General features: G+C 44.0%; 1 protein-coding gene across 3 annotated transcripts in view; it reads left to right on the plus strand.

Moving 5' to 3' along the window:
• The window catches only part of LOC306922474 (nucleosome-remodeling factor subunit BPTF-like), a 52,445-nt gene that overhangs the window by 15,296 nt on the left and 13,942 nt on the right, over positions 1-23,207 (plus strand). For 2 of the 3 annotated variants that reach the window (XM_079500112.1, XM_079500114.1), the window contains 17 exons: positions 216-392; positions 895-1,076; positions 1,225-1,356; positions 2,774-2,903; positions 4,872-5,007; positions 5,355-5,813; positions 6,145-8,110; positions 11,451-11,575; positions 12,725-12,853; positions 13,581-13,731; positions 13,917-13,956; positions 14,658-14,883; positions 16,904-17,056; positions 21,188-21,309; positions 21,429-21,546; positions 22,377-22,546; positions 22,807-23,026. In XM_079500112.1, the coding sequence (XP_079356238.1) occupies positions 216-392; positions 895-1,076; positions 1,225-1,356; positions 2,774-2,903; positions 4,872-5,007; positions 5,355-5,813; positions 6,145-8,110; positions 11,451-11,575; positions 12,725-12,853; positions 13,581-13,731; positions 13,917-13,956; positions 14,658-14,883; positions 16,904-17,056; positions 21,188-21,309; positions 21,429-21,546; positions 22,377-22,546; positions 22,807-23,026 (4,636 nt within the window). The remainder of the gene's footprint in view (positions 1-215; positions 393-894; positions 1,077-1,224; positions 1,357-2,773; positions 2,904-4,871; positions 5,008-5,354; positions 5,814-6,144; positions 8,111-11,450; positions 11,576-12,724; positions 12,854-13,580; positions 13,732-13,916; positions 13,957-14,657; positions 14,884-16,903; positions 17,057-21,187; positions 21,310-21,428; positions 21,547-22,376; positions 22,547-22,806; positions 23,027-23,207) is intronic. The other variant, XM_079500113.1, reaches the window with a different exon arrangement.

Raw genomic sequence — 23,207 nt, forward strand, 5'->3', positions numbered from 1 at the left:
CCAGACCGTAGGATTCAGCAGTGACACAGACGACATGGGTACACCATTGAATTGACATTGTCCTGGCTGAGGGAGTGGGAGGAGTCGGGGTGATTTTAGAGTCTTGTGAGTTTTGTAATGAGGACCAGCAATGAAGGGAGAGACATCAAATTGAAATAATTTTCAACAATGTTGTGGTTGAGTCTACTGTGTTAACGGATTCATTCATCCCTCAGGTACTCGTGGTGAACGCGCAAGGTGACGTCACACGAGTCAGTACGCGCGCCAAAGAGGTGGTGATGAAGGGAACCATTAGCAACTACTTCAAGTTGGGCCAGGAGGGCAAGTTCCGCGTCTACCACAACCAGTACAGCACCAACACCCTGGCTCTCAACAAACACCAGCACAGAGAGGCAAGCAGGCTGGCTCTCCTACATTATTGGCTTAAAGGGATAGTTCAGGTTTCTTGTGAGAATCCTGGCTAGTCAGTCAGTAGGTACTGACTGACGGGATGTGCAATATCTGACCCAAATGTAAAAAACCTGAACTATCTTCGATGTTATGTTTTTTTGATTTGTGTGATTGCTGAATGAAATGTCATGAAATGTCAGTGGTTGAAGGTTCTCAGACATTTTCATGTCAAGGACCCCCAAAAATGTATGTAATTGGCTGCCAACCCCCATCTGAAAATATGTTGTTCCAGGGACCTTCCAGACGCAAAGATTTGAGTTAAAAACATTCGCTCTGAAAGAATATATTTTAGTGTGTTAGTGTTTTAAGCATAACATAATGCTTAAAACACCAACAGGGGTTCCCGCCCAAAATGGGTTAAAATTCAACAACTAAAATAAAGGAAGGCAATTTTCTATGCAGACCCGACTGACTAAAACCCAACGTATAATTCTTTCCAACCAGGACCATGACAAGAGGCGGCATCTCTCCCACAAGTTCTGCATGACACCAGCAGGGGACTTCAAATGGAATGGCTCCATCCATGGCTCCAAGGTCCTGACCATCTCCACCCTGAGACTCACCATCATCCAGCTGGAGAACAACGTCCCTGCACCATTCATGCATCCCAACTGGGCTTCGCACCGGTAGGGAAGTTTAGCAGGCATTTAGCTATTTGTACCAATTACAATTGACTGACCTGTATCTCCTATTTCAACAATGTAATTTAAACATGGTTGAGGAATAATAAAAGCAAAGCTAAGTTGTTGTTTTTGTTTATTTTTCTTTGGACAGGACCAACTGGATCAAGGCAGTTCAGATGTGCAGTAAGGCCAGGGAGTTTGCCCTGGCTATGGCCATCCTAGAATGTGCCATTAAACCTGTTGCTATGCTGCCTGTCTGGAAGGATGCACTGGGCCACACCAGGTACACACACACACACACACACACACAACCAAGATTGACTGGCATCTTCTCTATCTCATTAACCTAGGACCCTGTTTCTTTTTTTTCTGAGACATTTAATATATAAGCAAAAACATTTGAACGTTTTTTGTTTGTTTTTAACGTTTTGAGTGCATGGACACACACGCAGGATTTGTGGCCAAGCATGGCCAGCAGTTATGCAGGCCTGATGTGATTAGTAGCAGATCACATCAAGTAGCCCACCCCAAGCGCGAAGCATAATATTTAGACTAGGACTCTGCTACCTGCACCACCTACCTCCGCCTGCGCTGCAGCCTCTGCACCACAACGCTCCTTTAAAGACCCCAGCCACACTCTACACAGGGTCGGGGCTACAAAGTGTTGGTGTGAGCCTTGCATCAAAGTTAATGTGGGAAGGTGTGTGTGAGTGAGTGAGCCTGGGAGTGCTGTGCTGTGCATCCCAGTTATGTGTACATCGTTTGTATGTGTGTTGTGTGTGCATGTTTGATATTACCAGAGTTTTGATTAACCAAACTGGGTCCTTTAGATTTTAGCGTTCATTGGCTATTCAAAAATTGTAGATATACAAGCTCACATCGCGTGACTTTGTACCTTGCACGTCTGCTATTTTTGTGAGAACTACTTATTTAGAAGCCATATGTATGTACTGTAGAATCAGCCTCTGGTCTTAAAGGGTTAAGAATCACTTACTCAATAAAGTGCGATTGGAATGTCTTATCAATAAAACAACTATTTATACTTAACTAAGCTATGGCCCAGTATTTAGTACATTTTAGATTTCTGAACTTGTAATTCTCTCAAATGACTTGTGTTCCCAAGAGGCTCTGGTGATTTGTGTAGGTCATATTTCACATTTCAGGAAAGAACGCGTTTGCACTCACCACAGCGCTCATGTGCTGGATGAAACACATGCTGTGCTCTGTTCAGCTGTTCATTCTGTGTTTTTTCAAGGGGTGCATTTGTGCGTAATTATCTGAAAAACCACGTGAAACGGGACATTGTATCTTTGTCCAGTCAGAATGGTCATAACACAGATTCTACAAATGTCTTCTAAATCAGTAGTTCTCACACTTTAAGATGTTTTCAATTAAAACATAAAAAGCAGATGTACAAGCTCACAGCTCAGCACAAAGTGGTGTATCACCCAGGTGTAATCAATGTCACTAGGGATGCAACGAGACCAAAAACATCCCTCTACTGACGTTCAAACAAAAACAATATCATGTTCAGCCTATAATACCGTCACAGGCTCACAAGAGACATTGTGGTTCTTGCAATTACGCAACATTGACGATATTAACATCCATAAATGACGCTCATTCAAAAGTACTTATTGAAGGCTGTTCTGATGTTGCCCTTAACGAACAGTTTCTCACATGGCGCCGGCATGTTGCAGGTTACACCGTATGACATCCATCGAGCGTGAAGAGAAGGAGAAGGTGAAGAAGAGGGAGAGGAAGCTGGAAGAGGAGGAGACGATGCAACAGGCCACCTGGGTCAAATACACCTTCCCCATCAAACACCAGGTAGGATAAAGTACAGGTGCTGGGTCAAATACACCTTCCTCATAAAACACCAGGTAGGATAAAGGACAGGTGCTGGGTCAAATACACCTTCCCCCTCAAACACCACGTAGGATAAAGGACAGGTGCTGGGTCAAATACACCTTCCCCATCAAACACCAGGTAGGATAAAGTACAGGTGCTGGGTCAAATACACCTTCCCCATCAAACACCAGGTAGGATAAAGGACAGGTGCTGGGTCAAATACACCTTCCTCATAAAACACCAGGTAGGATAAAGGACAGGTGCTGGGTCAAATACACCTTCCCCATCAAACACCAGGTAGGATAAAGGACAGGTGCTGGGTCAAATACACCTTCCCCATAAAACACCAGGTAGGATAAAGGACAGGTGCTGGGTCAAATACACCTTCCTCATAAAACACCAGGTAAGATAAAGAACAGGTGCTGGGTCAAATACACCTTCCTCATCAAACACCAGGTAGGATAAAGTACAGGTGCTGGGTCAAATACACCTTCCCCATCAAACACCAGGTAGGATAAAGGACAGGTGCTGGGTCAAATACACCTTCCTCATAAAACACCAGGTAGGATAAAGGACAGGTGCTGGGTAAAATACACCTTCCTCATAAAACACCAGGTAGGATAAAGGACAGGTGCTGGGTCAAATACACCTTCCCCATCAAACACCAGGTAGGATAAAGGACAGGTGCTGGGTCAAATACACCTTCCCCATAAAACACCAGGTAGGATAAAGGACAGGTGCTGGGTCAATACACCTTCCTCATAAAACACCAGGTAAGATAAAGGACAGGTGCTGGGTCAAATACACCTTCCTCATCAAACACCAGGTAGGATAAAGGACAGGTGCTGGGTCAAATACACCTTCCTCATAAAACACCAGGTAGGATAAAGGACAGGTGCTGGGTCAAATACACCTTCCCCATCAAACACCAGGTAGGATAAAGGACAGGTGCTGGGTCAAATACACCTTCCCCATCAAATACCAGGTAGGATAAAGCAGTGGTTCCCAAACGTTTTGGGCCCGTGACCCAAAAGAGATAGTAGACGTTTGCCCGGGACCCAAACTAGTGAAAATAGCAGATCTACAAGTGCACAACGTGACGCTTTGCACCACATTGTGAGCTTGTACATCGGCTATTTTCACTACTTCTTAAACATTTGCTTTCTAATTTATGGAATTTCTTTGATTTTTCTTCGTGAAATTACCGAAAAAGGCAAATGCATTTGTTTTTGTAAAATGTTTTGAAATTATAATAATTCAAAAACAAAAATAAAAAATATAGGGACCCTAAAAAAAATGTTTGGGAACCAGTGAGATAAAGGACAGGCACTGGGACAAATACACCTTCCCCATGAAACAGTGGTTATGATACACACACACACCAAACATCAGATTGTCGTCAGATTTATCGTCTCCACTCGCCCTGGAAACGGCTAACTTTGACGATCCATGACTTCAAAAGCGCTCTGTTCAAAATGTAGATGTAGGGTTATTTCAATCCAGGAGTGAGTGACTCTCGTGGAGTGTTGAGCACACATCAAGCTGCCATGCGCTATCTTCTGACCCATATTTACACATCGCACTGGAGCTGCTTTCATGTCCAAGACCACAGCCTTACTAGATTTCCATCCCGCCTGAATCCATCCAACATCACAGCTAATGACCAGGACGTTGTTTAATTACCGCTTCCTGTGCCCTGTGTGTGTATTTGTGTGTGTGTGGCCTGTGTGCATGTGTAATTGTGTATGGTCTCTTTCAAGCATATAGAGTGAGCTGATCAAATGGCCAGTTTGTGACTCACCTCTGATCTTCTAATCTCTTCTTTCTCTTTGTCTGCTCTAACCTCCTTTCATGTGTCCTTCCCCTCTTTGGCCTCTATATTTTCTGTTTTTCCATGCTTGCTTACTTTCGTTCTTTCTTTTCTTTGTCTTTCTCTGCTGTGTGCAGGTTTGGAAGCAGAAAGGAGAGGAGTATCGTGTCACAGGCTATGGGGGCTGGAGTTGGGTCAGTAAGACCCATGTACATCGGTTTGTCACCAAACTGCCTGGCAACACCAACCCCAACTACCGCAAAGAACTGGAAGGTCCGTCTCTGCACAACATGTGGTTTACTATAATTTGAAATATGGCTTTCTTTTCTTTCGCTCGTCTCTTTGACTTTACGCGAGTGCACTAGACTCTCTGCCACCATGGCCCATATGTGTCGCACTGTAAATGTATTTTATTTTCTCTTTTTAAGTCTCCTTCAGTCTCTCAGTTCTATGTTGAAATTTATCCAGATGTTTTTCTTTAATTTCTGAATCTGAGTCAAGGATCTGGTGGAATATCTCATTATACCAATGTATTGCACCTATGAGTATAATAATTGTTTTAGAATGAACGTGATATAGACTAATTAAAATAAACAATTCTCCCTTAACGTCTTCTATAGATGCCAAACTGGGCAAAAAGTGTACTCTGCTGGACTTGAGTCGACGGCAAAGTGTGGCGACAGCAGAGCCTCAGGGAGCAGTGGCCAGCAGTGGAGAGGAGAAACATGTAGAATCATTATGCACTTCCAAGACCTCAACGGATGGTCCGTCTGAGGAGAAGATGGAGGATGGAAAGACGGAGCAGGCGGGACGGGAAGAGAAGATGGAGGATGGCAAGAAGGCAGAGGTGGGACAGGAGGAGAAGATGGAGGCCCCATCAGTGGAAGAGGTGGGACAGGAGGAGAAGATGGAGGCCCCATCAGTGGAAGAGGTGGGACAGGAGGAGAAGATGGAGGCCCCATCAGTGGAAGAGGTGGGACAGGAGGAGAAGATGGAGGCCCCATCAGTGGAAGAGGCAGCTGAGAAGATGGATGTGGACCCCGCACACTCAGGACCAGATGAAGGAAAAGGTTTGATAGGTTTGGGTTCTGCTCATCGCATCTCTTATAGTGTTTATTGAAATTCAGATGTTTAAATGTCTAATATCAGTCCTATGTCATTATGAAACTCCCTCATCTTATCAACCTGGTGTATTTAGTATTTACCACAAGCAAGCTTGTCAACTGCATGGGTTTTCCCTGAACATAACAAGTTGTGTGGTTATTGAAATATGTTGCGGACAAAGCATACAAAGTGGAACATGTCCTTCCCTTGAAAATAGGCCATGGAAATTCAAAGTACATATCCATAGGCCGATAGATAGATCATAGGGCAATAGAAATTACATCTCAGTTTTTCTCTTCCCATCAGGGACCAAGACTGTGCAAGAGGAGGAATCCATGAAGGCAGAGTACACCGAAAGCTCTGAACGTCCCTTCAACTACGACGTCGTGGACGTCAGCAAAGGCTTCCTCACCCGCATCGCCTACAAGAAGGTGGTCAAGGCCTCCAAGCTGGATGGCTTATTAGAGCGCCGCGCCAAGCAGCATACCATGGAGGAAAAACAGAGGCTACAAGCCTTGACCTCCAAACCTCAGGGCCTTACTCAACCTGCAGTCACTCCGGTTCGGCCGCGGCAACTCCTCCAGCCCCGGGCTCTGGTCTCGGATCAGCTCACATCAGGTGTTACTGTAAAATTGGAGGAGAAAGCTTCCACAATGCCTGCTCCTGGGTCGGCCGAGGTCAAGGAGGAGATTAAGGCTGAACCTTCTAAAGTTGTAGACAGGACTACTGTGCCTCCTCTTCCTCTCTCTGTTCCAGACAATGCGTCCAAAGACACTGCAGGTGGAGCACAAGCTTCACCACAGAACCAAACTGCCACAATGCACCGGACAGAGCAGGGACACTTGGGGGAAAGGACTACAGGGCCTGCAGGGGATAGTTTGGACACGTCAAGGCAAGAGGTTAAAGAAATAACACCTCAGCCGCCTCAGAGTTTGTTTGCACAACAAACGGCTTGCTCACCTTCGGAAATTAGCAAGTCTTCTAGTTGCAACACGGGGCCCCAGGTGGGTACCCTGAACTCGAACTCGGTATCAACAAGTACACACATTTCTGAAAATGTCAGCTCTGAACATCCGAGCACGGAGGAGAATCGCAAGGGGCCAAAGGTGAACAATGACATAACACAAGGCATTGGACAAAGTAGAACTGAGGGCATTAGCACGGTCACGACTCAGCAACTTCCTCTTTGCCGTCAGGTGAATGGGAAGGACACTTTGGAGACCAAAGACATGGTGTCCAAGTCTTTGGTGGCTCCGAACCATGAAGCACTCGACAACAGTGCCGACGTCAAGATGAACAACACGGGTAAAGGCGAAGGAGATAGTCTCGTCAGTTTGCCAAGGGACAATGGCCAGCAGAAGGCCTTGGTGAACGGAGATGTGGCCGCTGTAAACGACGCGGTTCGGGGCAAGGAGCCCAACTCGTCTGCCAGGGTAGAGGCGGAGAGCAAGGTATCGGATCAGGACTACCAGCCTCCGGTGAAGGCAGCCAGAGTGGAAAACAATATAGATGCACTTGAAGCGGACACTCGGAGCACCGCTGCTCAGCACAACCAATCGGTATCGAGCAGCACGTCGTCGGAGACCAAACATACTCCGGCAGTCAAGGTCATTCGGATGGCACCCTCTCCGATACCCTCGGCGGAAGAATCCAGTCTGAGTAACGATTTTGCGGAAGAGAACGGCAACAATGGCACGACGGTTACCCAGGTAACCACCACTATGACGACGTCCACGACAACAGTCACCACGGAGACGAAGGTTGTCAAGGTGCCGCCGCGCTCGCCCGGAGAAGTACCCACGCCTGCCTCGACGACGGAGAGCAGCGCGGTGTCCACCCTCACTACGATGACCAAAACGACAGTCACTAAAATCCGCTCGCCAACGCCCGACAGTCAGTCGGAGGACAGCCAGAGTGAAACAGTGACACAGGAGCAAAAGGTGACGCTGTTGTCCTCCAGCTGTAAGTCGACCACAGATCCCAGTGGGATCACTACGAACCAAGAGCTGTCGTCGTCAACCAAGTCTCGTGTTCGCCTGCTCAAGTTTTCCCGTACCAAGAAGACGCGCTCGGACACCGCCTTACCGTCGTACCGCAAGTTTGTCACCAAGAGCTGCCGGAAGAGTATTTTCGTGCTGCCAAATGACGACCTTAAAGTGTTGGCGAGGCGGGGCGGATTTCGAGAAGTGCCCATCTTCAGCTACAATGCCAAGCCATCTGCGGATATCTGGCCGTATCCCTCACCCAGGCCTACGTTTGGCATCACATGGAGGTAGGCAAACTCTGTCTCAAACAGGCGCGCGCGCGCACACACACACACACACACACGTACACGACGGTACTGTACACACGGACAGACAGACACACACACACACACACACACACACACACACACACACACACACAAATATATTATAGACATTATATTGAGGGAACTTGCACTAACCCACAGTCATCTAACAGATGTATAACCCTTTAATCTACAAGTAAATGTGAACCAAAGGGAGAAAACCAAAAGATATTAAAATTTTTCTCTGTCTTAGAAGACAAAGCACTTGATACGAGGACACTCAGTATTTGACAGCCAAATAAGTTTAGCAAATTAATAAAACGGAAAGTATAGCTCAGTTCATGATCTGTGGCTCAGATAAAAAGAGAAATATGGGCAGAAGTTATGAGAGTTGGAACAGTAAGTGCACTCATCGCAACAGTGAGCCAAAAGTTCATTAGCCATAATTTATTACACAACATTTTAGGAAGTCACCGTTTAAAAAAGAAGAAAGAAAATCAAATAAGTGGATGAAATATTGTAGTCAAGCTAGTGTATGACTTGCTGCAGCCGTGAGACTGTCTAAATTTAACAAATAAAACATTGCGGAAATTCGGGGTGTGTGTGGCTGTGTGCAGATATTCAGCTAACCTACTAAACGGGACTGCCCCTAAATGTTTACAAAATAACATTTGGTTATTCTATTATTATATATCTCATTTTTATTTTTTCAAATGAGATTTGGTCTTATAGATCGAAATGTGCTCAGTTTTGATTATTTCCTGGGTGTACATTTTAATTCATTCATTAATTTTTGACTTCGAAGAAACATTTTCAGAATTGTCTTGTACACATCCCTTAAAAAGTATTCTTGGCTACCTTCTTGGGTACAAGTACCTTAGACATATGTCATCAGAGTGTCTCGGTTTCTTTTACTTGCCAGGGTACACCACTTTAAAACTCATTTTCCATCAATTAAGGTTTTAAAGGTTATATGGAGGCTTTGGAAGTTGTCATACAGTATGGTGGCTTTGGAAGCTGTCCAAAGCCACCAGTGTCACAACACTGTAGGAAAAAACACCTGTCTTTTTTTGTCACAGTGGTGTTAAGAACAACGATTGATTTTCCAGCCACAAGTCTGAGCCATGTCTAATGGTACAGCATTGATATACTGAAAAGAAAAGAGGAATGGAAGAGAATTCATCTCTTAATACCTTAAACGTCTTCATTATTAGCTGACTGTGTGAAAGTCCTGCCGTAACGCCACATGGCTGATTTGTAGTTTAAGAGAATTACACACATGGGGTGATGCGGTCAAATTGCCTTCCCCGTCCACTTTATTTAAAACCTGCTGTTTAAAACGTGAGGTGACAGAGGGAAGGCAATCGCCCCCCCCCCCCTGTCAAACTGTCCCCTGCTTTCACAGCCTTGTCGTGTCCTCTTGACTTGTTGTCCGTTTATGTCTTCCTCCTCCCTCTCCGTCTGCCATCCGCGGCCGTGTTCTGGCTCGGAGCCACGTGTCACACGGAGTCCTCTGGAAAAAATACTCACATTTTGTACGTGAGTTAAAGTAGCAATACTGCAATATAGAAATGCTATCTGGAAATGACCTGGAAAGTCCGGAATTCAAAATGTACTTTAGTAAAAAAGTATTGGCATCAAAATGTAATTAAAAGTACCAAAAGTGGAAAGTACTCATTGGAAAAAGTTTCAGGATTTCAAATGTATAAAAATTGTTTGAGCTTGTAAATCTGCTATTTTCAAATGGCTGAAATGGGCTGAAATCTACAAAGTAACAGTAACTAAAGCTTTAAAAAAATTGTAGTGGAGTAAAAATACAATATTTCGATCCAAGATCTAGTGGAGTAGAAGTATTGTACTCAAGTAAAGTACAAATACTTAATAAATAAATGGTACAGTACTCAAGTACAGTACTTAAGTACATGTACTTAGTTACTTTCCACCACTGGAAACAGGGGACCTCAGAGTTCCAGAGCAGACGTGAATCATCTGGCGGTCGGAGAAGTGTCAGGATGTCCATGTTGTGCGATGCAGGCCGAGAGATGTCTTGTCCTCCGCTAGTCTGTGGTCACTCGCTGGAAAAGGGGGATATCTTCCCCCTTTTCCCTGTCCCCGTCATGTGTTTATAGATGTGCAACATATTTTTAACTGACCATAAAAAAACGTCTCATTGTTGGGACAGTGACCACAGACATGAGGAAGGAAGGAAAAGGAATGCGTTCATTTTTACCTCAAATAAATGACTGCATAAAATGATTCATTAAAAGACACTATCCTGTCATCCTATTTTGTATATATTTGTATATGTTTTGTTTATTTATTATTCCAAACCAGTTTTGGTAACGCCCTAAAACAGTTTATTGAATTAAACCGGCTACATTCATGCCTTTGAACTTTGTGGAGCTGCTGACACTTTTGTGCCTTTTGTCAGTATTAATATTCATAAGTAATAATCTCTGAACCTCAAAAGATCACTGTGTAACATGATTTATTAAATGTGGCAAGCAGTCATTCTATGACTGAATCACAGCCTTGAGTCCAGTATAGTGGTACCGCTTGTTCCAAGGATGACGTTCATCACAGGTCATCACAACCATGGCGCCAGGACCATGAAAAAGGGCAAGAACCCCAATGGACAATACTCAAGTCATGATGCATTGCACAAACAGCGAGATGTGATTGAGTTTGGCATTAGTTTAGAGATATAAAATTAGGTTTAGGTGTGGATTTGGTGTGTTTTAATTAATTAGACTTACAGTTAGGCACTGTGGTATACGTTTGGGTGTGGTGTTTGGTGGGGTTAAGGTTAGGGTAAGAACCTGGGAGTAACTAACCGTTTCCAAAAATCTCCCAGGGCCAGGGGAACAAGAAATATTCTTTATCTAATTTATTGCCTCTCTGAAATTGTTTATGCTCAATCCACTGAAAAAATACCATTGCTTGCTATATAAACCACTACTGCATTTTCAAATGGCAAGTGGTTGCAGGCTTGTTCCAAAGAAAAAGGGATTTCTCTTGACTAAGGGTTTCATGTGATGTGCTTGGCGTTCAAGTCAAGTTGATGAAACATGACTATGATTTAATTGGTATAATGATAATAATAATGACGGTTCAAGCCTGTACATTGCTGTAGCATTATGACAGCAATGTACACTATGTTCTTCCAACGCACATTTATTTATTTAATTAGTCTCATTCAAAGACTCATATCTCCTTGGAAGTGTGTTTTACATTTGCCTTATATAATACGGTTGGTAATGCAGACTGTGCGTTTGTTGTGACGATGTTAAACTACGAACGCATCTTGTCTCTCTGTGTCCAGATATCGTTTGCAGACGGTCAGGTCGCTGGCTGGCGTGAGTCTGATGCTGCGGCTGCTGTGGGCGTGTCTGAGGTGGGATGACATGGCCGTCAAACCCTCCTCTGCGGTTGGCACCACACGCACAGGTAGACCAACATCCAACCAATCAACACATTTACATCCATGCTGTCATATCAACTTGCAAAAGGATAATCTGGGTCCTTTTATAGTACACTACAGTATGTTACAGTGTGATACAGGAATTCTACTTTATGTTTTTTCATATAGACATTATTTTCCCAGGGTGAGCGGCATGATAAAAGGGTAGTTAGGGTGACATCTGATATCAGCCCTCGGCCTGCTAACAGCAGTAGCTGATGGAGCCCCCACCCACCCCCACCACATGATTTCTGACCACTCCCGGCCACGACACTGTTTGCTATTAAAGTCTTTCTGCTCCCATCCCGCAAAAATGTTAAATGACTGGTAATCTCGCATAGCCAGATTGAGGTCTGGCCGAGCTATGTGAGATTAAATTACCGGAGTTAAGTTTACATCATAGTTGGCATCGGAAATGACCAGATTTGGATGCGTTTGGTTTGCTGGAGGCAATCCATTTACATGTATGCTTAAGTCCAATAATATTTTATACCTTATTTTCATATAATTTAGTTTTTCATCCCGTGCTCATTATGCACCAGCAGTGGGTAGCATAATGAGGGAGTAAAGACATCCCACACATTTATGTCTCGTCAGTTCTACAAGAATCCTGTTGCAGTCTCCTAGTAGCCACCACACTGGCATGTGAGCAACCGCTTTTGCTGCGTTGAAATATCAAATTATATTTTCATTTGTTTTTTTGGTATGTGATGAAGAACCTGAACCAATTATTGCCCGGCATTCGAATGCCGTAATCTTATATCCATCACATAGTTGGTAGTTAACGGTTGTTCAAGGTTTTTTCAGTGAGGTAAGTATTTGTAAAATAACTGAATACTACTTCACAAATGCATCTTTGTGTTGTTGGCACCCCACCCCCTTACGATTTAGGCATCTATCTACCAACACACACACACACACACACACACACACACACACACACACACACACACACACACACACACACACACACACACATCCATTAGCAAAGAAATAACTAATAACAAAACAACCAACCTAATTCCAGAAAATGTAGTTGCGTGTGTGAATTCTTTGGTAGTGCATTTTCCCTCCATTTTCTTGGGCCTCTCCTCATCGCCATACAAACCCAGCCCTATCCCCACTCATTGCCACAGAGCAATCCGAGACGGAGATCACCACCACCGAGATCATCAAGCGCCGTGACGTCGGCCCCTACGGAATCCGCTCCGAGTACTGCATCCGCAAGATCATCTGCCCCTTGGGTGTCCCAGACACTCCTAAAGGTTAGAAGACCTTGTTCACGCCCTACAACCAAGTCTCTGCTTGGAGCTTATATGTTTTTATTTTTGTCTCTTTTTGTGTCTGTATACACATGTTCACTAAACGTTTAAATCTAAAAAGACACAAATGCTTTCAATGGGTTAAGTCTTAACCCATTAAAACTGTGAAAGCATCTGTCATTTTAGAATTTTAACCACTTAACCATTATTTTATACTTTGGCTATTAAAAAATTGCAGATATACAAGCTCCTAGCACGTCACTCCTTGCTGTGCTATGAGCTTGTAGATCTGCCATATTCTTTGTGCAAATATACAGTATATATTTTTCAGTGAACATTTTTAAATCAAATCTTTTCTTCTGGCGGTCCCTGAAACCACATATTTTGAGATGGGGATCCGTGGCAAAATGCATATAATCTTTGGGGTCCTTGACTTGAAAAAGTTTGAGAACCCACTGCTTTTTTTTCAAGTTTTTTATTTTTCAACATTGAACTGTCATTAATTTAAGAGTTGGTGTCATGTGATCAGTAACATCACGTCTGTGTACTCTGCAGGCCAAAGTGTACACCGACATGATGTCCCTGATCACCCCTAAGATCTAGAATTATTTCCACACAACTCTAAGTTATATTAATGACATGGTTCAATGTTGAAAATGAGTGGTATTCCCCTCTCTCTCTCTCTCTCTGACACACCAATGTCCCTCCACCTCCCTGTGCACCCTTCCAGAGACCCACACTCCACAGAGGAAGGGGCTGCGCTCCAGTGCGCTGCGGCCCAAGAAGCCGGAGCCCACCAAGCAGACGGGCCCCGTGGTGCTGGAGACCTGGGTGGCCGAGGAGGAGCTGGACCTCTGGGAGATACGAGCCTTCTCAGAGAGGTCAGAGAGACAGAGGTCACAATGCCTGGATCGATTCAATTTAGCAGCAATAAAAAGTCAATATGAACTATTGTTGACCATTTCTGGTCAACAACACCACCTTGATCAATATTTTAGGGTAATTCAATTCAGTGTTGTGCATAACTTGCATTGATGTTTGTAACATTGGTGTTTGGCTATTCCAGGGTAGAGAAGGAGAAAGCCCAGGCTGCAGAGCAAGCCAAAGTGAGTAGATGTTTTGATTGTTGTTTTCCCATCAATCCACACTTTAATTCATCTCTTCAACTGGAGACTGGAGAGATTGACGTCTGTACCTGGTCAATATTATTAATATTATGCAAATGAGGGGCGGCGGTGGCTCAGGGGTAGAGTTGCTGGATGGTAACCACAAGGTTGCCAAGAGGGTGATTAGACCCTGACATGAAGCTGAGTGGTCTTTATCTTTCCCTTTTCTCATTCTGCTTATTACACAGCTACACTTAAAAATCATAGACTCTAAACTAAAGTAACAACAACAAAAAAGGATTTCATTACATTATGCCAGGTGCGTCCAGTGCAACGCAGTCTGCTCAGCAACCAACGGGAAGTGTTGTTGATCAAATATAATTAATATTCTGTTACTGCATTGTCCATTTCTCACTTCAAATAATTTCAAAAACATTCTTGAATGTACTGTTTAGCTTTAAATGACATTGTGTGTTTATTTACACAGCTGCAATGTTGGATACGGGCACAAATAAGGCAACACAGATTGATATAAGCCAGGTGCTCTGAGTCTTTGATTAGACATTGGTCTGTTATTGAGTTCAGTGGTCATTATTTAAAAAAACAAGATGGTTGAATTCAATGTTCCGAATCAAGCATTCAACCAAGCAGTGTAATAATGCGTATTATTGTTGACTCAGTCTGACATGGATTTGTTGCAGAAACGTCTTGAGCAGAAAACGGTCTCGGCCAGCGCGACTCCCCCGGGTATCCCCACCACAGCAGCCACGACCCCCAAAGTCATAGTTGGCTCATTGTCGGGCCAGGTTGCCCCCGGAACCAAGGTGGTGCTGACCACCAAGTTGGGCAGCCCTGTCACATTCCAGCAGAACAAAAACTTCCAGCAGTCCTTCGCTACCTGGGTCAAGCAGGGTCAGAGCACGCAAGGTATGTGAAAGGTGGCCCCAGCTGGTTTCCCTTGAGCATGATGAGGCTGTGAGGGGGACTTGAGCTGCATTAACATTGTGAATCACATCTTGATGACATCATCAAGATGTGATTCACAATGTTAATGGTTTTTTTCAGACCTCCGGTTCTAGGAAACACAGAATGGGGGGACCTTTTTATTATTTCCACACAACAGCTCTAAGGTATATTAATGACATAGTAAAATGTTGAAAATGAGTGGTATTCCCCTTTAAGGACCAGCAAACTAAATATATGCAATACAATTTCTTTCCACAAAAATGCTTTTTCTTTTATCCTTATTTTTCTTTCAAATTCTTCTTTTTTTTGTTTTTAATCTTTCTTGTTCAAAACATGCAACAGCAACTACTGTATATCTGCCATTGCAAATGAAAGGATTTCTGTCATTTCATCAATGGCAACTGTTCTATAGAGTATAAACAAGTGCATTTGTGAAGTGCCTGGAAGTCTTCTCTCGGTCTCGCTCGCTCTCTGACCCTCTACCGCACTCTATCATCCTCTCTTGGGCGTTTGCGGGTTTGCTGTCCAGAGGCAATACACATTTTTAACTATCCAAACCGATAACAAAACAATATACAAAAATAAAAGAAAGGTGCAATTCTGGGAAATTGCAAATGTGGTTGCACTGACACGAGTGAGTCGCGAGGAATCCACTGGGAAGTAAATTCCGTCTTACCATTTATATATTGTGATGTCATGTGAAGCATGACTACAGTGTGTGAAGCATGACCAAAAGCTTCACTTTTCTGTGGTGCAAAAGTTAACAAAAAGCAGGCTCGATTTGCTGGCAAAGACCGAGAACAATAGTGTGTTGCCTATAGCAACCACACTAAAAAGAAATCACACTTGTGGGAAGTGAGGGGTTCTCTTATCATCATACATCATCATACATCACATTCTGTGCTCAGCCAATCCAATACTTTCCGTGGTACAAACACACAGACACACAAAGCTGGGCTTTGGGCTAGCACCCCACAACAATTGGGGGGGAATTTGGATTGTTGCAATCATGAAAAAGCTATAATAGAGGATTCTGATTACTTCAAATAAATTCTCTTTTTCTTCGGTTCATACATACATGATACGGCCTATCTATTTGTAGAGGCAAATATGAGTGAAATGCTCTCATTGTAGAGCCGATGTGGTCTCCTTACTTCCTCTTCCCTTCGAATCAGGAGAATCTCTTTTTGGAATCATGCCGGAAAAGTGGCCGACATTGGTGTATCTACCTAGGTGTCATGTTTCCATCACTGCCAATCAAAGCAAAATATTTATATATATATAATAATAAATGAATAATAATATATCCCACTTCTTTACACCTGTAAGCCTGTGATGTGACAATAAGGTTAATTCTATACCCATGCCAACTGCAAAGCCATTTATCCTGGGAATGAATGAATGTCGTTCGTTAACCTTTACCACTAAAGACTAAAGCCAGATGTTAGTGGGTGTTTTTTGTCCAGTGGGAAAGGGGCTTAACTGTCCACATTTTGGTGATCAAAGGGGTTTTGGGTTGTACATGTTTGAGAGATGTATTTACATATGTGGCTTGTTTGTTGCTTGACTGCAATAAATCACACCACCAATTTACACAATTTCTCTTCGCATGGAAACACTTGGAAATGACTTCACTTCCAATTTGCACTTTCTGTGTATATGTAATCTGGTTTTTCCTCTTGACTTATTCAAAGCTACGAATTACATTTTCATACTAAACACTTTCAGTCAGTTTGTCATCAGTTGGAACATCAGATCAATTTGCTTACCTGTGGAAACCATCCTCACCATAATATCATTCATCACATAAAATCTTTTGAAATGTGTGTGCAACTGTGCAGTGTGCACTTTGCAGAAATGAAGATATTAAATATTTGTAGTAGTAGCAGCCATATATCATCGTATTATATTCGGTTTATTTTGTAATGTGCTATATATATATTATTTATATGATGGTGGCATTTTTGGGTTTTCCTCTTAGGAGCCTCAGGAACCGTAACCACCGTGTCCACGTCTGGTGGACAGACCTTCCAGATTACCGGCACCACCGTAGGGGGCAAGGTTCTGACTGCCAAGCTGCCGCTGCCTGCCAACAGCAAGATTGTAACGGTCAACGTGCCAACCACGCAAGGAGGTATGGTTATGGTACCTTTTTTAAACAAGCTCCACCTTGAGCATAGAACATCATACTGTAAATGTTCAGCTTTTATTTTCCAATGTAGCCTTTTCCTTTCCATCCAGCATCCATTTTGAGATGTTCATATTGGTGTTTTTACCCCAAGGAAGACCACACCTGAGACGGTTCAAATATGTCGGAGCATCCGATTTAGGTCTGAGATAAGTTGTTGTCGTCAGTTAAAAGCCTTTTAGTGTGCCAACCACGGACTTGGCTCTGTAGACGGGTGGCATCTGTCTGAACTCATTTGCTGAACTCTGAGCTATTTCTTCTAGCCGCTGGAGGCAACACCGGAGACGTATGAAACATTTTTTAGTCTACAAATTAGGTACAAATTGGACATGCCTCTTTTCCTTGATTGCAACTGTCATTATACCAAGGATCCTGCAGCTTCAGACGGACTTAAAACGTCTAAATATTGAGCTATGCAAAACCGTCTCCTTATTTTCTGCCACACTGTTGAATTAATCAGAGGTCTGGTCTTAACAGTTTTGTCCAGACTATCAAGAAATGTGGAGGAAGTTTTATTAGATTTGAATGCGAAGTAGTCAGTTATTCTCCTCATTCCTAGTGATGTACTCTTTTGTTATTAACTACTGATTTAGTAGTTAATAACATTTGTAGAATTTGCTCCGGTCTTAATGGGTTAATTGTTTAGACGCTATCCTCTTCTTATACCTAGTAACCATATTCACACTGCTGCTGCAATTTTGCTCTTACATACAGAGTATGACAATACTTGTCATAGTATGACAATAAAATAGCCACCCTGTGAATATAGTCAATCACTCTGGTAGCATGCACCTTGGCTTGAGGCCTCCCCTACAGTCTTTGCAGGCCAGGTTATGTCGCTGTTTTATTTTCAAGTGACCGCCAACACAATAAGCACTGTGGGCCCTGCTCCCACATCAGACACAACCACTACCTCAGTCCAGTGTGCTGACCTACTGTGAGCCTGCCTCACTGTGGCACACGCTGTGAGTCAGTGGCGTAGTCTGGAGTGGCGCATCACTGCCTGGTTATGTCCCGTCGGCATGGTAATCTAATAAGAAAAGCTGTTATTTTGGTTGGATGGTTTTGTGGACGCTAAACTTGTGTAGTCTGAGATTCTAAATCCAGACATTGCTTTTGAACTGCTTCTTACTAAAAGAAAAAAAGGTCAATATTGACCCGACAGATGAGGTGACGGTTGATGCTGAGCAACCGCCTGGGCCCGTCTGTGGTTCTGTCGGGTAACGGGATGACGAATGGCTCATAACACCTGTTAGAGGTGGTCCTGGTTCAAATCGACCGAACAATGTGCATTAGCAATACACCCATCCATCTACATTACATGGGCAAGGTGGTTGCACCAGATGAAATGTCAGAGAATTATGTGTAAGTAAGCTATTCCATTATACAGTTAATGGTTTCACTCCTATGATGCAGTTCACTTAGCCAACCCGGCCTTGTTCGAAGCTTAGCAAAGCTGTGCCTAAGAACATGCTCAAAATGTCCCAGATCTTCCACTGTAGGTGATTCAGTGCCGATGCCTTAATCAAGTATTTTATCACATTGATCCAACTATTATGGGCAAAGACATGCTTTAATAAGCTTTAAGCTTAGAAGTCATGAAGAAAATGTTGATTGATTTAGGGTCAGGGTTAATTTTGTCAACTAAAGCTATGATGAAAAATGTTCGATAAACTCAATAACTAAATAATATCTAAGCTACGATGACAAACAATATGAATAAATATATTGACAATTTTGTCAAAAAATAAAAACTAGACGAAAATGTTAGGGAGGTACTACTAGTAAAGAACAAAAATCAAGTAAAACTAAGTCATGTCATACAGATTTAATTTAAACTTGAAATACAATGCAAGTTAAAGAAACCACCACTGACTTGACACGCTGAATGAGTGTAAAGTTTAACTGTCTTCAAATTGAAACAAATTATGTACTAATTGAATGCATGGTTGAGAATCGAAACCTGTTGAATTTTAGTCTGACTTGATTTAGTTGACTAAAACCTTATGTTGTTTAGTCAATTAAGACTACTAGACCTGTACATGCCCGTCGGCCACCGGCCTACTTGAGAACGATGCAACTTGGGAACCTAATAATACCCGTTGTCAACTTGTCATAGCACCCGCTTTAACTATCTGTCTGTGTCACCTTTGGGCAATCAATTGGCTCAGGCAGAGGCAATCAATTGGCTGAGGCAGAGGCTAGAAATTGCACAGGTGAGAGGATTTAGGCTGATTTGGCCCACTGGCAGAGCCTGACCAGAGCCTTTTGTAGTGGTTCTGGAGAACCGTGGGTCCGACCGACTCGATGGTGTGTGGAACGCGTGTGTTACGTGCATTACAACCGTACACACACACAGACGTGGTGCATTTATAGTAGGATTCACTAAAAATATAACAGTTTCAGATGACAGAATTTTGACTGTCCTGTGCTGTCCTGTCACAGTTAACACTGTTTAGGATAGAGATAGCAGCCCCCCCCCCCCCCCCTCCACACACACACACACACACAAAAAGGAAGAAGATGAAGGGGGGGGAATCGTCTTTGAAGCGGAGACTTGCAGTTGAGGTGGAGTGAAACCAGTTAAAGGACATGTATATTTATCCAGCATGACTGTTTGGCCACTGTTTGTTTTGGAAGGTCTTAAGGAAGTTAAGCAGGAAAACAAGTTTACCGTGAGGTCTGCTTCCCCAGACAGGTAACCCTCTATGGAGGGATTCCATTTTTCTTTTCCCCCCCTTTACTTTTTTCTCTCTTCCCCCTGCCACTGAATGAAAGTGTGCCACTACACTCGCTAGTCTCGCTACTCCATGACTCTCTCTGAAACAGCTAGGCCATAGAAGGGAGTGTTTGATGTGAGACCAGAGCTGCAAACTCCCCAGGTCTTACGACCGGGGGGCTTAATGTGCCCTGTTTGAAGAGGGGCACCCTTGATGTTACGGGTTTACCTGCTTGCTCGTGGTTGAAAAAAAGGAAAAAGTATGTCGGGGGGAAGGGGGGGGGGGGGGGTGAAGCAACACTCCAGGGGCTTAGAGAAGGGTTTCCGTTTTAGGCCTCGGTTCACGTGAGCTCCAAAAGACGTGGAGCCCCAGCAAACAAATATGAAGTGTGCCCTTTGTCAGAATGGAGTCGAGATGTAGCGTCTGAACTCATGCATGATTCATAAGGGCCTTCACACATGATGGGGGCAAAGCAGCCTGACTTTCAGCGCACCTTTTGAAGATTTTGTTGACCTTGTTCGGCTAATATTTACAGTGGTCATGATCTAAGGCCGGTGGCTTCGAAAGACAGGGAGCCTACAAATAATTCATTGAGTATCAATACCAGCCCTCCACCCAACCACCACTTGTCCTGGGTAAACTTGTTGCCACTTCTTCAAATACATTAATTGCATTATGGAGATTCTGGGTACTATAGATTTACACTTACGCAAGGAAGCAGAGTTAATTTTTAACACATTGTCTGCTATTGACGCGTATATATATACGTGTTTCGCCATCTGGTGTCTGCGATTGACGTGTGTGTATATATATATATACGTTTTATACCGCTTTATATGGATCTGAAATGTCACCGCTAAGAAACAACTTTTTGCCCTGAGCCGTTTGCTAGGCAACGCCTTGCTTTCCCTTGCACGCACAGCGTGCTCACACATGCCTAGACTACTGTTATAATTGGGATCTTCTATGGCTCTTTACTCAAAAACTGTCCATTGTGCTGATCAGACGTCCGAGGTTCGGATCTGATTTCTGATTTTTCATCGCATCACGATCGGAATATAAACGTTTCAAGAGAAAGATGGCTAGCGTGAGCTAATGCTAACATTAGCCTTTTCCTACAATGGAGGTCTGCGAACCTCCTCCGAGTGGGAAAACAGAATTCCATAGGTCTTCAGACTTGTGATGGACCACGTAACTAGACGTCAGTAGGCCCCCACGCAGGCTTGTCAGCTGGCGCCCCCGACAGCACCGGGCCCCCCCGACAGCACCGGGCCTCCCCGACAGCACCGGGCCCCCACGCATTTGCGTTGTCTGTGTCACGCTAGTTACGCCCCTGACCCCCCTCTCTCTATCTCAGGTATGATTCAACAGAAAGTGTTGGGGATCATCCCAACCAGTTCGGCAGGCGGCGCCCAGACCTACACCACATTCCAGCCCCGCACCACCACGCTCAGCATCAGGCCCAACACCCCTCAGCAGGTAACTACCGGAACTACTGGCCTGGGAGACATTTTCCAACTAACTTCATGTCGCAGGTCAAACTGTTGATTGTTTCATGCTGATGTTAGCATTGGTTTGACTCATCGTGTGCTTTCCAGGTGCTGACCACTGGAGGTCAGATCCGTCCTGGAATGACTGTGATCCGAACTCCTATCCAGCAGGCAGGAGCCCTGAGCAAGAACATCCTCCGTACACCCGGCCTAGTGGTCCAGCAAGGTAAACCTCTCAGTTTCTCAATCTCTCTCTCTTTCTCTCTTTCTCTCGCTCTCTCTCGGCTCATAAACCTCTCAGCTACACACTGACATTTAAATCGCAATTCGATCATACCCCATTATTAAAGGACCACTTTTCAACCTATCTTCATATAATAGGTCCTCACTAATAATCGTGATAAAATGGCACTATTTCTTTCTATTCAGTCTGTGTCTCATAGGAGGGCTGTGGGCAGTTCAGAGACCTGTCCACCAGTGACATCATCGATGGGGAATCCAAGCTAATAGAAACTGCAGGCTTTCTATTCCTGAAAAGTTGCAATGCGAAAATGGAAGCCATTGTTCTCACGATAACAAAAATCTAAAAATGATGTCACTGGTGGACGGGTCTCTGAACTGCCCACAGCCCTCGTATGAGACACAGACCGAGTAGAAAAAAATGGTGCCATTTTATCATGATTATTAGTGAGGACCTATTATATGAAGATAGGTTGAAAAGTGGTGAAGTGGTCCTTTAAGGCAAGGGAGTTCATGGAATCTGCATATGTATGAGCCGGTCATTTATGCACTAAGCACAACCCGATTAACATAGCTAACCATGGAAACGGAGTATGAAAAAGGGTTTAATGATTAAACGAGTTTACATTTCAACATTCTACACACTCAAATTGTATAATGGCTTTAATCACCCATATGCAGTGTTCTAGTTAGACTACTTATATCCTCCCAAACTCTAACCATTTGCTTGGCTTAACTCCATTATTCCAAATAAATTGGGTATTTTTGTGCATGTAAACATCAGATAATAATAATCGTGTTACCCATCATGCCCAGGTCAAGGTGGACAACAGGTGCTGACCCAGATCATCCGTGGCCAGGCAATATCCACACCAATATCTGGTGCCACCACCATGGCGAGCCCTACTTCACCCGGCACACAGCGGCCTCAGCTGGGCCAGAGTCCAGCCAAACTGACATTGTCACACCTCACACAGCTCACACAGGTTGGATCATCAGTCCTCTCGCACTCGTCTCATTGTTACTAAGCAACATAACTCAATAATTTTGTTCCATAAAACACCGGGATTTAAACTACCTCTAAAAATGTGTAATATGCCAACAATACAAATGAACAACCAAGTAATCTCTTATACTAGATGAGATGTACAGACGGAAGAGATTCGGAGCTGACCTATCCTCTTTCCACTCGCCTCTCTCCTCCTCTCCTCTCCCCTCTCTCGTCTATCTGCCCTCGCTGACCCAGAAGTCACCAGGAGGCCCCCCAGCGGCCCCCCAGCAGCATCTGACGGTGATGATCCAGGGTCAGGGTCAGACCACTGGCCAGCTGCAGATCATCCCCCAGGGGGTGACCGTCATCCCCGGCCCTGGTCAGCAGCTTATGCAAGCCCAGTTGCCCAACGGCCAGGTCCAGCGCTTCCTGTTCACTCCTGTTGCTCCCACTGCCACGCCCACCGCAAACACAGGTATACCCACATACACACACAAGTCAATGCAGCCAATGCAAAATACAAAAGATAAATACAAGGTCAATGTCTTAAGCCCAAACCACACCAATGGGTCGCCATGCAACTCCTCGCAACCAAACGGTTTGCGAGGAGTTGCATGGTGACCTATTGGTGTGGTTTGGGCCATTGAATTGAATCA

Source organism: Electrona antarctica (assembly GCF_951216825.1).
Source record: "Electrona antarctica genome assembly, chromosome: 4".
NCBI classification, from domain to species: Eukaryota; Metazoa; Chordata; class Actinopteri; order Myctophiformes; family Myctophidae; genus Electrona; species Electrona antarctica.